At 48.4% G+C, this 15,455-nt stretch overlaps 1 protein-coding gene across 1 annotated transcript in view; it reads left to right on the top strand.

Annotated features, from left to right (window-relative positions):
- The first annotated feature begins 12,490 nt into the window (after positions 1 to 12,490).
- Positions 12,491 to 15,455, top strand: part of usp6nl (USP6 N-terminal like) — a 29,000-nt gene continuing 26,035 nt past the window's right edge. Inside the window, 1 exon segment of the mRNA XM_080492299.1 lies at positions 12,491 to 12,583. Coding sequence (XP_080348425.1) covers positions 12,535 to 12,583 — 49 coding nt within the window. The 5' untranslated portion in view covers positions 12,491 to 12,534.

The following is a 15,455-nucleotide window of genomic DNA, read 5'->3' on the forward strand; positions in this document are numbered from 1 at the left end:
TCAATGGGAATGACTTTGAGAGGATGTTAGCTAACGGCACTAACGCCCCCCCGCGGTGTCGCTCAGCTCTTGAGACGTTGTTTCATTCGGGGGTGAAAATAGAATCAGAGGCCTGCAGAGTCGGTACCTGTGTGTGTGTGTGTGTGTGTGTGTGTGTGTGTGTGTGTGTGTGTGTGTGTGTGTGTGTGTGTGTGTGTGTGTGTGTGTGTGTGTGTGTGTGTGTGTGTGTGTGTGTGTGTGTGTGTGTGTGTGTGTGTGTGTGTGTGTGTGTGTGTGTGTGTGTGTGTGTGTGTGGCAGGAAGCCGAGGTTTTATTAATGGAGCTGCAGCCACAATGACATGATTTCAAACCAACACTAATGTTGACGATGTTAATATTTACATCCGTGGTTGTTTTCATTCAGATAATCTGTGGAGATTGAACCTGCAGCATTCCAGTTGACTTTCATGTTTTTCCTTTGATGTGTGTTTCTGGTTTCCTTTGTGTGTAAATTCTGCGTGTTGATACTGCGATAATCGTGCGTTTGCGAGCCTTCGTGCAGCTCGATATTTTATCCATATCTCACACTGATGATGTAGCGGCGATGATCCGCCGGTCTGGACGACAAACCATCAACAGATATGACGCTGCGAGCTCACAGACGTTATTCCCAGTGTTTGAAGAAAAACTCCAGAATATCTCCCTGGGATGAATAAAGTGATTCTGTTCTGTTGTGTGAGACGATGAACCGGAGTCAGTTCTGGAGTAACGACGCAGCAGAGTCGCTGCTCCAGTTCCAGTTTTGTCAACAGCACTCGAACGCACCATCAGCTCTGCTGTTAATGCTGAGAAGTGACGTGGGAGAGTTTTCAGCAGAGTGAAGATTATGGAAAGTCAGTCATTTTATAGATTATAGAGCATCTTCCTCCTCCAACACCAGATTATAGAGCATCTTCCTCCTCTAACATCAGATTATAGAGCATCTTCCTCCTCTACCATCAGATTATAGCGCATCTTCCTCCTATAACATCAGATTATCGAGCATCTTCCTCCTTTAGCATTCAGATTATAGAGCCTCATTAGTTATTCTCACACATGCTAATGCTAATGCTAACACTCACTAGTGTGTGTGTGTTGGAATGCAGTCCTTCCACACCTCCCTGCTTTCTCTATCCTTTCCTGCAGTGGTGAGTGATGCGTGTGTGTGTGTGTGTGTGTGTGTGTGTGTGTGTGTGTGTGTGTGTGTGTGTGTGTGTGTGTGTGTGTGTGTGTGTGTGTGTGTGTGTGTGTGTGTGTGTGTGTGTGTGTGTGTGTGTGTGTGTGTGTGTGTGTGTGTGTGTGTGTGAGGTAACAGGAAGGAAGTCTAGGATTATGATTACATCTGTAAACACGGCAGCAGGAGGAAATGGATCCAGAGCCTCGGGGCTCGAGCAGCTTTAATAATGTAATATCACGTTACACACACACACACACACACACACACACACACACACACACACACACACACACACACACACACACACACACACACACACCAGACGAGAGCAAACAGGATCATAAAGATATTTTGTTGATTGAAATCTTCATGTTCTGAAGCTGCTGGAGACAAAAGATCATTTATTCTATTTAAAAACACAATTTAAACTAAAATTTTACTCACCTTGTGTATTTAATTTTGTGTAGTTCACGTTGTGTAGTTCACTTTGTGTATTTCATGTTGTGTAGTTCACGTTGTGTAGTTCATGTCGTGTAGTTCACCTTGTGTATTTCATGGTGTGTAGTTCACGTTGTGTAGTTCATGTCGTGTAGTTCATGGTGTGTAGTTCACGTTGTGTATTTCACGTTGTGTTGTTCATGGTGTGTAGTTCACGTTGTGTAGTTCATGGTGTGTAGTTCACGTTGTGTAGTTCACGTTGTGTAGTTCATGTTGTGTAGTTCACGTTGTGTAGTTCATGTCGTGTAGTTCACCTTGTGTATTTCATGGTGTGTAGTTCACGTTGTGTATTTCATGTTGTGTTGTTCATGGTGTGTAGTTCACGTTGTGTAGTTCACCTTTTGTATTTCATGTTGTGTAGTTCATGGTGTGTAGTTCACGTTGTGTAGTTCACCTTGTGTAGTTCACCTTGTGTAGTTCACCTTGTGTATTTCATGTTGTGTAGTTCATGGTGTGTAGTTCACGTTGTGTAGTTCATGTCGTGTAGTTCACCTTGTGTATTTCATGGTGTGTAGTTCACGTTGTTTATTTCATGTTGTGTAGTTCATGGAGTGTAGTTCACGTTGTGTAGTTCACCTTGTGTAGTTCATGTTGTGTAGTTCATGTTGTGTAGTTCATGTTGTGTAGTTCATGGAGTGTAGTTCACGTTGTGTAGTTCACCTTGTGTAGTTCATGTTGTGTAGTTCATGTTGTGTAGTTCACCTTGTGTAGTTCATGTTGTGTAGTTCATGTTGTGTAGTTCACCTTGTGTAGTTCATGTTGTGTAGTTCATGTTGTGTGTTTCCCCTAAACAACCAGTGAGCAAAGCGGCGTATGTAAACAACAGGAGGGTTACAGCCGATGAAATATTAAAATATTGAGGCCAAGTCCAGAGTGACGCTGGTCACTGACCAATCAGCAGACGGCTGCGTTGTAGCTCCTCCTCCTGAGACCCGTCCTCGGTACTCGGTACCTCAACAGAGGGGAGACGGTAAATCGTAGCGCTGGTCGCGGTTTCTTTCCGTACCGTCCTCAACTTTTTAGTTGGACCACAAGACAACCCGTCCCGTCCCACGACGTCCCGGCACAGGAAGTGCTTTGTTTTGTAAAGTTTGTCCAACAGGTTCCAGTAGAAGGATTAAGTTTTTTACATTTTAGATCCTACATACTGTCTTATATTTATTTTTTATCAATATGTGAAAAAAGGTTTATTTTTTAATAGTAGATGCTTTATTAAAGTACACAAATAGATTCCTTTAAGTAAAGTGAAAAGTTTATGGTCTGTGATGTTTGACAGGTTGGAGTGTTTGTAACTGAAATGAGTTTGAAACAGGATGTCGAAGCATTTCGTCTGTTTAAACTCAATAAATTCACATGAATAACAACAGTTATTAACTAATAACCACATAAAAAGAAACAAGTTTTAATCTTCTGAAACGGTTTAGTTCTGAGTTTTATTCTGCGGCCCGTTCAGGACGAGCTGCTCACTGTCGGTCAGGTGACGATGGAAACTTTACCCATGAAGGACGCCGCAGCCTGATTGGTCGACCAGCCGCCCTCCAAACAGGAAGTGACACGGGAAGGCCGACAGGAAGTGGCCATGTTGTTCCAGCGTGTTTTTCTCTTCGGGGCTGGTCCTGCCCCCTGGCTCTGAGGGGGGGGGGGGGGAAATCCCTCCTGTCTCCTCCGTCTCTTGGACGAGTGAGAGGTGGAGCAGTGAGAGGTGGAGGAGGAGGAGTGAGAGGTGGAGGAAGAGGACGAGTGAGAGGTGGAGGAGGAGGAGGAGTGAGAGGTGGAGGAAGAGGACGAGTGAGAGGTGGAGGAGTCAGAGGTGGAGGAGGAGGAGGAGGAGTGTGAAAGTGAAGAACGTGGAGGACGACGGCCGGCCGACTCACCTGAGTGAAGACAAAGGACGAGTGAACGACGAGGACGTTGTGGAACATGTGAGAGGGCGTGACCTCCGGGCAGCGGCGTCACGCTGCAGCCGGCTACAAATCATCAAACACACTGAAACACTGAAACATACGGAAACATACGGAAACACTGAAACTCACAGAAACACACAGAAACACTGAAACTCACAGAAACACACTGAAACACTGAAACTCACAGAAACACACAGAAACACTGAAACTCACAGAAACACACTGAAACACTGAAACACACTGAAACTCACGGAAACACAGAAATACACTGAAACACACTGAAACACTGAAAAACATGGAAACACTGAAACACACAGAAACACATGGAAACACACTGAAACACACTGAAACACACGGAAACACATGGAAACACTGAAACACACAGAAATACTGAAACACACTGAACCGCACTGAACCGCACGGAAACACTGAAACACACGGAAACACTGAAACACACAGAAACACATGGAAACACACTGAAACACTGAAACACACAGAAACACACTGAAACTCACGGAAACACAGAAACATACTGAAACACTGAAACACATGGAAACACTGAAACACACAGAAACACTGAAACACACTGAAACACACAAACACACTGAAACACACGGAAACACTGAAACACACAGAAACACACTGAAACACACAAACACACTGAAACACACAGAAATACTGAAACACACTGAACCGCACGGAAACACTGAAACACACGGAAACACTGAAACACACAGAAACACATGGAAACACACTGAAACACTGAAACACACAGAAACACACACTGAAACTCACGGAAACACAGAAACATACTGAAACACACGGAAACACTGAAACACACAGAAACACTGAAACACACTGAAACACTGAAACACACTGAAACACACAGAAACACTGAAACACACGGAAACACAAACACACTGAAACACATGGAAACACTGAGACACACAGAAACACACTGAAACACTGAAACACACTGAAACACACAGAAACACTGAAACACACTGAAACACAGAAACACTGAAACACACTGAAACACACAGAAACACTGAAACACACTGAACGCTTCAACCTCCTTCACTTTACATTCTGCTGCAGGACTCCCAGCTTCACGGGGGGAGGGGGGGTCAGCAACACAAAGAGGAGACAGGCAGTGAGTGATCATGCTCATTAATCTGAATCTGAAGGATGTGAGAGAGAGAGGAGTGAGGGAGGGAAGAGAGTGGAGCGAGGGAGGAGAGAGAGAGGAGCTAGGGAGGAGAGAGGGAGGAGAGTCTGCAGACCGGAGGAGAGAGAGGAGTGAGGGAGGAGAGAGAGAAGGGAGGTAGGAGAGAGAGAGGAGTGAGGGAGGAGAGAGAGTGGAGCTAGGGATGAGTGAGGGAGGAGAGTCTGCAGACCGGAGGAGAGAGAGGAGTGAGGGAGGAGAGAGAGAGAAGGGAGGGAGGAGAGAGAGGAGTGAGGGAGGAGAGAGAGGAGGGAGGAGAGAGAGAAGGGAAGGAAGAGAGAGAGAAGCAAGTGATGAGTGAGGGAGGAGAGTGCAGACGGGAGGAGACACTCGAACTGTTGGGAGGCGAACAAGCATCTTTTCATCTGCACAGCAGCGAGAGAGAGAGAGAGAGAGAGAGAGAGAGAGAGAGAGAGAGAGAGAGAGAGAGACGCAGCACACACACACACACTCTTCCAGCGGCTGCCTGGAGTTTCCATGTGGACCTGAAGCAGCCTCCGTCAGCTGCTGCTGCTGCTTCACAGGAAGAAGAAGCGGCGACACGAGGACGTTCGAGTGGCAGCGAGTCCTGGAAACCTGGAAACCTGGATTATAAATCTACTTCTGAGACCAAACTCTTCTGAGACGCCGTCATCCGGAGGAACCTGAAACTCTGCTGGTCGTCTGGGATTCCTCCACCATGTGGAGCAGGAGATGAGTCCCGAGGTGGAGCCCCGGAGGGAGGAGGCTGTCGGGGGTGAGAGGGCAAGAGTGGGCTGCCACCGCCCTGTGGCACCTCCGACCGCCTCCTGCACCTCCTCCTGTTCCTCCTCCTCCAGCTCCTCCTCCTCCAGCTCCTCCTCCTCCACCTCCTCCAGCTCCTCCTCCAGCTCCTCCTCCTCCACCTCCTCCAGCTCCTCCTCCCCAGCGTGAGCATGCAGGTCCTACAGATTGTCAAGGAGCTGGTGTCTCCGTCCAGACGCAGGGCAGCCGGCAGGTTTGGAGGTGTGTGTGTGTGTGTGTGTGTGTGTGTGTGTGTGTGTGTGTGTGTGTGTGTGTGTGTGTGTTGTTGGCGGGTGGTGACTCTGAACGCGTCTCAGGACAAAACCTTCATATTCTCACCTGCAGTCTCATGTCCAGCCTTGATGTTTGTGGAGGAAACTGGAGTTTTGATGAAACCTGAACATGCAGGGAGAACATGCAGAGGGAGAACATGCAGAGGGAGAACATGCAGAGGGAGAACATGCACAGGGAGAACATGCAGGGAGAACATGCACAGGGAGAACATGCACAGAGAGAACATGCAGGGAGAACATGCAGAGGGAGAACATGCAGGGAGAACATGCAGAGGGAGAACATGCAGGGAGAACATGCAGGGAGAACATTCAGACTCCACATAGAAATGCCTCAAAGTCCAACTGAACCCAAACTGAGGCTTTCCTCTGTGAGAGTGGACAGCGCTAACCGCTGCTCCACCGCTGCTCCACCACTGCTCCACCGCTGCTCCACCGCTGCTCCACCGCTGCTCCACCGCTGCTCCACCGCTGCTCCACCGCTGCTCCACCGCGCCATTTGCTGGTAAACAAAGTAATGTTGATTTCTGTCGGTTCATTTCTCTGTCACAACACAACCCTGCAATAATCTGCCTCATTGATCTGCTTGTAGACAGAGGAAACTCTGGTCCTGGTCCTGGTCCTGGTCCTGGTCCTGGTCCTGGTCCTGGTCCTGGTCCTTGTCCTGGTCCTGATCTTGGTCCAGGTCCTGGTCCTGGTCCTGATCTTGGTCCTGGTCTTGGTCTTGGTCTTGGTTCTGGTCCTGGTCCTGGTCCTGGTCCTGATCTTGGTCCTGGTCCTGGTCCTGGTATTGGTCCTGATCTCGGTCTTGGTCCTGGTACTGGTACTGGTCCTGGTCTCAGTCCTGATCTTGGTCCTGGTCCTGGTCCTGGTCCTGGTCATGTACCAACTGGTGGCTTAACACACTAACAACATGGTTTTCAGAACGTTGCTATGGAAACGTGAAAGTTTTCTGAAACGGAAACATAAAGACGATGTGTTTTCAGTTTAAGGTGGTGTCAACAGGCCGTCACGTCTCGTGTCTGTCGTCATGGTTACCTTCTCTTCCCCCTGGTTGCTGCTGGCTGTGCCTCGTTGTCTCTCCACTGCTCAGACTCACAGACGATCCCTCACATTGTGTTTCTCCGTCCGTCATCATTCAGTGGACTCGGTCCGGCGTTGTTGTACAAATCAGGAGTTTCTCTTCATAAAGCAGAACTCTTTACAAGGAATGTGAAAACTGTGTGGGTGTGAAGTGATTCAGACTGAAGTGTCCTTCGACTGGACCGCAGGATTTCACTGTGTCAAACAGTTTTTAAAGAAACAAGCACAAATTTCAAAACAAAACTTCTTTACTGCATCAGCCCGTTTGTCCATCTGCAGCCGATCACAGCTGACTGTGGGACACTGGGTGACCCGTCCTAGTGACCTGTCTTTAGTGACCCGTCCCGGTGACTCGTCCTGGTGATCCGTCCTGGTGACCCGTCCTGGTGACCTGTCCTTAGTGACTCGTCCTGGTGACCCGTCCTGGTGATCTGTCCTTAGTGACTCGTCCTGGTGACCCGTCCTGGTGATCTGTCCTTAGTGACCCGTCCTGGTGATCTGTCCTTGGTGACTCGTCCTGGTGATCTGTCCTGGTGATCTGTCCTTAGTGACCCGTCCTGGTGACCCGTCCTTAGTGACCTGTCCTGGTGACTCGTCGTGGTGACCTGTCCTGGTGACCCGTCCAGGTGACCTGTCCTGGTGACCCGTCCAGGTGATCTGTCCTGGTGATCTGTCCTGGTGATCTGTCCTTAGTGACTCGTCCTGGTGACCCATCCTGGTGATCTGTCCTTAGTGACCCGTCCTGGTGACCCATCCTGGTGATCTGTCCTGGTGATCTGTCCTTAGTGACCTGTCCTGGTGACCCGTCCTGGTGACCCGTCCTTAGTGATCCGTCCTGTTGGTTGGATGAAGAGGCTCAGAAGTTGAACGAAGTGTGTGTGACTGTTCAGAAGTCCTTGGAGGAAGCAGATGGGCGACGGCGAGTTTTCGCGGCCGGAGAAACGAGTTCTGAGCTGAAAGTGGGTCGGCGCTCGGCCCAGACGGAGCTCGTGTCTCCAACACTTGACGGGAGGTGACACGTCGTCGGCATGACAACAGTCGACTTTAATCGTTTTGTCCCGACCATTGTTGGAGGAGCAAGTTTTTGTGCCTGTTTGTAGGGGGCTCTGCTGCTGTGTGTGTGTGTGTGTGTGTGTGTGTGTGTGTGTGTGTGTGTGTGTGTGTGTGTGTGTGTGTGTGTGTGTGTGTGTGTGTGTGTGTGTGTGTGTGTGTGTGTGTGTGTGTGTGTGTGTTGTTGGCGGGTGGTGACTCTGAACGCGTCTCAGGACAAAACCTTCATATTCTCACCTGCAGTCTCATTTCCAGCCTTGATGTTTGTGGAGGAAACTGGAGTTTTGATGAAACCTGAACATGCAGAGGGAGAACATGTGTGTGTGAACAACGTGTGTGTGTGTGTGTGTGTGTGTGTGTGTGTGTGTGTGTGTGTGTGTGTGTGTGTGTGTGTGTGTGTGTGTGTGTGTGTGTGTGTGTGTGTGTGTGTGAGGATGCGTTGCAATGCCGTGGAGCGTCCACCGAGTGACTGAAGAGTCAGGGTTGACTCATCAAAGATGGCAGCTCTGGTGGCGGCGTGGTGGTTCGGGTTACTGTGTTGCTGCGGCTGCAGCTTCATTAAAACAGAGCACGTTGCACATTAGCCTCCAAGCTAACTTAGCTAGCTAGCGGTTCTCCTGGCGAGGCGGACCGTCCTGGTGCCGTGGAAAGCCCGCCGTAACTCCTCCGTTAGCATGTCGCTAGTTTGGCGTCCTGAACCCAGACCGTGGCTTTGCGTTTTGGTTGATGTGTGGTTTCCGGGGAAACGCGCGTCCTTCGTGCCGGTGAGGAGGGTGTACTGCTCGTCCTGCGGGCGGAACCTTTGCCTTTGGTTTCGTGGTTCCGCTTGGCGGTTCCTCGGTTCCTCGGACGCTGCTGAAGCCTCGGAGGAGTTTTCTCGTGGAGTTTGAATTCTGTTTAGTCTGTTTTGACCAGTGAGACAGTGGCCCCTCCCCTGTCTGATCACACACACACACACACACACACACACACACACACACACACACACACACACACACACACACACACACACACACACACACACACACACACACACACACACACACACACACACACACACACACACACACACAGGACCAGTCCAGAAGGTTCTGCCAGCTGGTTTCAATAACAGCTTCCATTCATCAGCGAAGCCCCAAAGGTTTGGTAAGGAGCAGGTAAAGCTCGCGCTGCGGCCCGGCCTCCGGCGGGAAATCAATATTTTGGGGTGGAAATAGCTTTTTGTCCTGAACCGCGGCCGGTAATTGACACAGGGAGAGCGACGTGACGCTCTGCGGTTTGCGCGAGTTTTATTTTGGTCCGGTGCTGGAGGTCAGCTGCGTTACTCATGAAGGCCGACGAGCTTCACATTACAACAAAACAACTTAACCTTTTGGAAGTGAACCGGAGTCAAGTCTCCGATCGTTTTGATCGATCCAGTCCAGAAGGTTCTCACAGACAGCCGCTCGCTCAGGATGAATTAATGATGCTGCGACGGAGCCGACAAAAATAGAGCTCGCAGCGTTATATGACATCGTTTATCGTCGTAACACCAGGTCACTCCACCGGCTGTTAGCATTATCTACTACTGTTATCCTGACAGTTATTCTTATCTCTGTTATAAAGACAGTTAGCATTAGCAAACATCTGCTTCTTTTCTCTGTCCTCCTCACCTAGCTCACTGTTAGCATTAGCATATATGCCATATTTTGCCATATTGCTAACAAACTCGACTTTTACATTTAGCATTAGCATTTGCAGAACTAACTGCCTCTCTTTATGTTACTAGCAGTAATAATATTTAGGTTTTACATAGTACTTTTCTTGATTCTCAAAGACACTTTCCATCACATGATTCATTCCCTCCATACTGGATGGTGGTAAACTACGTATGTAGCCACAGCTGCTCTGGGGCAGACTGATGGAAGCGAAGCTGCCATTTTGTGCCATCGGCCCCTCCGACCACCACCAGCCACTCACTCTCACACTGCATTCACACAGGCAGTTTGGGGTTCAGTGTCTTGCCCAAGGACACTTCGGCATGTTGACATGCAGAGATGGGAATCAAACCTGCCAACTTCCGATTGGGAGACAACCGCTCTACCAACCATGCCATGCCGCCCGATGCAGTAGCGGCTGTCACTCATTGTTATGCTTACTGAACTGATTGTTTGCATTAGCATTAGCATTAGCCACATCTCAGTTCAGTGTAATGCAGCTCTGTTTTCTGTTTCACTGAACTCCTGTTGACTGGAGGACAAGTGTCTCATTAATGCTAGAATGACTCCTGATGATATTTAGCAACATTAGCATTAGCCTGCACCCACAGTATTGTGATTAGTATTAGCATTTATCAACAATTTGAGTTCAGTAAGCTAAATAGTTTCTCTCTCCCTCTCGAAAAGCTAACAGACGCCCCAGTGAGCAGGACTGCTCTACAACGTCGCAGCTGAAAATAACCAGCTCACTTAAAACTTCAGTAACTAAGTAACTTATTTCACCTCAGTAATCAGTTACAGCTGAACGACATAGCGTAGCGTAGCGTAGCAACACGCTGCTCCGTCACACAGGCGAACTCCACTTCCGTCAAATAGTTGAATAAGAGAATAAAACGTGGCGCTGCTCAGGTTCCTTCTGTGGCCGAGAAATTCTGATATTCAGTCGTTTGTCGATGCTAACATGCTAACTTGTCGTGTTGCTGTGATGAGAACTCGGTTCTCATATTGCTTCGTGAGACTTCACTAGTTTTTAAACTGAGCACACGCTTCTCTCTTTGAAGTGTTGCTCAGCTTCCACTTCCTGTTTCCTCTGGCCAGGAAGCAGTTCAGCTTTAATGGCCGCGGTGAAAGTGACCGCACACACCGCTTGAACCGACTTCTCCCTCCGACTGAACCATGGAGGAAGTTATTCACAGGTTATTGAGGAACAGGAACATTTTTCAGTTTCACGCGCAGACACAGATTTCATCCCTTCACTTCGCTCGTAGAAAAAGCAGATTTTAGCTTTACGCAGCTTTAAAGAATCAAATGCAACTTTTGTCCGAAGGAGTGAGGCTCTGAGGGCTTCTCTTGTTCAGCTGAGGCCTCCGTCAGCTAGCCTGGTGGTGTTAGAGACGTCACATGGATTTACAACACGGCACTAAAAGTTCCCTCGATGTTTCGCTTTAAGAACTGAAACCTGAAAGTGTGCGGCTCTCACATCATCCTTTGTGTACACACTGTGAAAACAGGTTCCCTTTAATATTATTTATAAGCTGGGAAACATTAAACATTGTTCAGGAAGCTCAGAAACTTCAGTCCAAACTGTTTCTGGTAGTTTAATCGTGTGATTCGCTGCGGCTCAGCAGATGATCGAAGCAGGAACTAAGAACTTGTTGAATCTGACGGATCGATGCATTCAAAGACTGAACGGATCTAAACTGTTAAAACAGGAGCCTGGGTCAATCATCTGCTAATGAATCGATCAGGTAGATCAATAAAACATCCTCAGAAAAGTTCAATAAACATTGAAATTCATCAGTTTCTTAGAAATGTACGTGAGTTAGTCGTTGCATCCGAAGGAGGTTTGGTTGTCGGCGGTCGTGACGAGGTTCTTCTCTTCCTCTACAGTCGGATTGTTCAGGATCGACCATCGTTCTCCCTGAATCTAATCCTCTTTTGGTTTTTGTGCATTGATGCTGAGGAAAGTCTTCTCGAGGACTGTGATGGACGTTCAACAGACACAAACTGAGTTTTCAGATTTGATGCTTTGATGTTTGTGTAAGAAAAGAATCAAATCAGACAGAATGAAACCTGCAGGAGATCAGAGGAGAAACTTTAGTCTGAAACTGATTCTATCTTGTTTGGTAGCATCTTGAAAGTATCGTAGTCGACGACCCTTCTGATGAAAGCGTCCCCCCCCATCGTCCCCCCCGGAGCTCCAGAAGTGATAACAGCACAGATATTTCCTGTAGAGATTTTCCTCTGAGATCAGCCTGCAGAGAAAACCAACCTCAACCTCGAGCCCGAACCAGGGACCAACCTCTGGACTCTGGTACCCCACAACACATACACTTCACTGGACCCTCTGGGACCTCACTGGACCCTCTGGGACCTCCCTGGACCAGTCCAGGAAGGAAAACATGCGGCACCATTTCTGAGGTTTTCAAAAGTAACGACGTTGATGTGAGGTCGTTTTGTTAAACTGAACCTCTGGAGGAACTTTTATCTTCCAAGTTTCTGCTCGTCTGAGATAAACGAAGCAAATAAAGGAGCTCGTTGTGTTTGGGAGGAGAATGTGAGTGGGAATGACTGAAGTCAGACGTCTCTCTCTCTCTCTCTCTCTCTCTCTCTCTCTCTCTCTCTCTCTCTCTCTCTCTCTCTCTCTCTGACAATCGCCTGCTTTGTGACAGCAGTCTGATCTCACTTCTCTCTCACATTTCCTCTGTCGGTGTCGGTCTGAGCGTCGTGCACCGTTGTGCAGCCGGGCGATCGAGCTCCAGTCATGATGGGATGAGGTAGTTGGACTTGTTTCTCTCTCTGTGTTCGATCTCTGCTGAAAAAGTCACAGATGAGGACGAAAGCTCACCTGGACGATCCACTGGATGGGTTGAAAAGAGGTAAGACAACTTTCTGTAACGTCACGGTGGAGCAGTGGGATTCTGTAACGTCACAGTGGAGCAGTGGGATTCTGTAACGTCACAGTGGAGCAGTGGGATTCTGTAACGTGTCAGTGGAGCACTGGGATTCTGTAACGTCACAGTGGAGCAGTGGGATTCTGTAACATGTCGGTGGAGCACTGGGATTCTGTAACATCACAGTGGAGCAGTGGGATTCTGTAACGTCACAGTGGAGCAGTGGAATTCTGTAACGTGTCGGTGGAGCAGTGGGATTCTGTAACGTCACGGTGGAGCAGTGGGATTCTGTAACATGTCGGTGGAGCAGTGGGATTCTGTAACGTCACGGTGGAGCAGTGGGATTCTGTAACATGTCGGTGGAGCAGTGGGATTCTGTAACGTCACGGTGGAGCAGTGGAATTCTGTAACGTGTCAGTGGAGCACTGGGATTCTGTAACGTGTCGGTGGAGCAGTGGGATTCTGTAACGTGTCGGTGGAGCAGTGGAATTCTGTAACGTGTCGGTGGAGCAGTGGGATTCTGTAACGTCACGGTGGAGCAGTGGAATTCTGTAACGTGTCGGTGGAGCAGTGGGATTCTGTAACGTCACGGTGGAGCAGTGGGATTCTGTAACGTCACGGTGGAGCAGTGGGATTCTGTAACGTGTCAGTGGAGCACTGGGATTCTGTAACGTGTCGGTGGAGCAGTGGGATTCTGTAACGTGTCGGTGGAGCAGTGGGATTCTGTAACGTGTCGGTGGAGCAGTGGGATTCTGTAACGTCACAGTGGAGCAGTGGGATTCTGTAACGTGTCGGTGGAGCAGTGGGATTCTGTAACGTCACGGTGGAGCAGTGGAATTCTGTAACGTGTCGGTGGAGCAGTGGGATTCTGTAACGTCACAGTGGAGCAGTGGGATTCTGTAACGTCACAGTGGAGCAGTGGGATTCTGTAACGTGTCGGTGGAGCAGTGGGATTCTGTAACGTGTCGGTGGAGCAGTGGGATTCTGTAACGTGTCGGTGGAGCAGTGGGATTCTGTAACGTGTCGGTGGAGCAGTGGGATTCTGTAACGTGTCGGTGGAGCAGTAGAATTCTGTAACGTCACAGTGGAGCAGTGGGATTCTGTAACGTGTCGGTGGAGCAGTGGGATTCTGTAACGTGTCGGTGGAGCAGTGGGATTCTGCTGTAGTGAATCGAATACCAGATGTGATTTACTCTCAGGTCTGAATTAAATCTGGTAGTTTAACCTCAGTGTGGGTGAAAGTCTCACTGTTTGTTAAAGTGGTACAGAGAGGAAGTGCTAAGCTCTGGTGACTCACACCAAGACGACTCGGGTTCGATTCTCCAGGCTGTTTCCTGTGTGCAGTTTGCATGTTGTCCCTGTGCGCAGGTTTTATTAAGTCTTCTGTGGTTCCTTCTGCTCCACTTGGGTTGGCTAAAGCTCGTAAAGAAAATGCCTGGATGGAGTGTTTTCTTTATCTTTGTAGTTATACAGTTTGTCGGCTTGCTGTTTGTCCTTCATATCGCCGTAAATAAAAGGCCTGAAAGTTTTCCAAACTATATCATATATATATATATGTCATTTTGATTGATTTAATACAGATCAGCTATATTATGGCTATGGCTATTTAGCTATAACGAGCTATTTCAGTTGTTTTTGTCACAGTTCTGTATTTAGCCCTTCTAGCTGTTGTACTTTCTGTTGCCATATATTAGGGTTGTTCGGTATACCGGTACTTTATTGGTATCGCGGTAGTGACGCCTTTAAAGCGATACTATACTGGGCCCGGCCGGTACCGGTATCTTTTCTTTTCCCGTCGCCGCGGAGCGTCACTGTTGTAATTTGCACCGCGGAGCGTCGTCAGTCTCTCTGGGGGGGGAGCGTCGGCCGGCTGCTCCTCTTTCTCACTTTCATTCACTTAGGATCTTGTAGACGTGGGAGCGTGGCGAGTGACTGGGGATCCCTCTAGGAGAGCCGTCGGTGACGGAGGGTGAGCGCGAGATACTGACAGCTCTTTACGCGATCGTGGGGGGGTGGCGGGTTACGGGGTTACGGGATGTTTTGGACAATCAGAAGTGCGGAAAGCAGCGTTCCGGTTTCTTTTCTTATCTTTTTTTCTTTTTCTTTGCACTCCGGTTTCTCCTAAACCGAGCGCTCCCCCGCTCCGACCCGTGATCCACAAGTGAATAACCGCTTCATACTCGACCTACACAACTTCAAAATAAAAGTCAATACAACGTATTTTCAAAATGATCTTCTCCCAACCGAGTGTGTACTTTGAAAAGAATACTGGATGCACATGCGTAAATGACACGGCGTCTGCATCCATGTGAGAGTGAGCATGCGTAACTGACTCAAACCACCCGTGGAAACTCTGGAGAGAGAGAGAGAGAGAGAGAGAGAGAGAGAGAGAGAGAGAGAGAGAGAGAGCTATTTAGCTTACTGAACTCAAATTGTTGATAAAGGCTAATACTAATCACAGATTAGAGAGAGAAGCAATGGCTGCTCCTACATCCACAAGGCCCCAACTGTGTTCTCTTTTTATTTGGAAAAGTATCGTCATCATGATGTTGGTATCGTGACAACACTACATTATATATATTTATTTGTTGGAGTCGTTTTAGTTCTCTCAGGGGCTGTACGCTACTTTAGCCGTCATGTCCAGCAGTTTCTCACTGTTTGAACTTTCTGTTTTAGCCTCTTTAGCCAGTCTCTTTAGCCATGACAGTAATGTTTGGATGTTAAACTCATGTGAAGCAGCTGTACGTTTGGTAAGGTTGGTTTGGTAGGGCTGGTTTGATAGGGCTGGTTTGGTAGGGTTGGTTTGGTAGGGCTGGTTTGGTAGGGCGGGTTTGGTAGGACTGGTTTGATAGGGCTG

This window comes from Lipophrys pholis (genome assembly GCF_963383615.2).
Source record: "Lipophrys pholis genome assembly, chromosome: 22".
In the NCBI taxonomy this organism is placed as follows: domain Eukaryota; kingdom Metazoa; phylum Chordata; class Actinopteri; order Blenniiformes; family Blenniidae; genus Lipophrys; species Lipophrys pholis.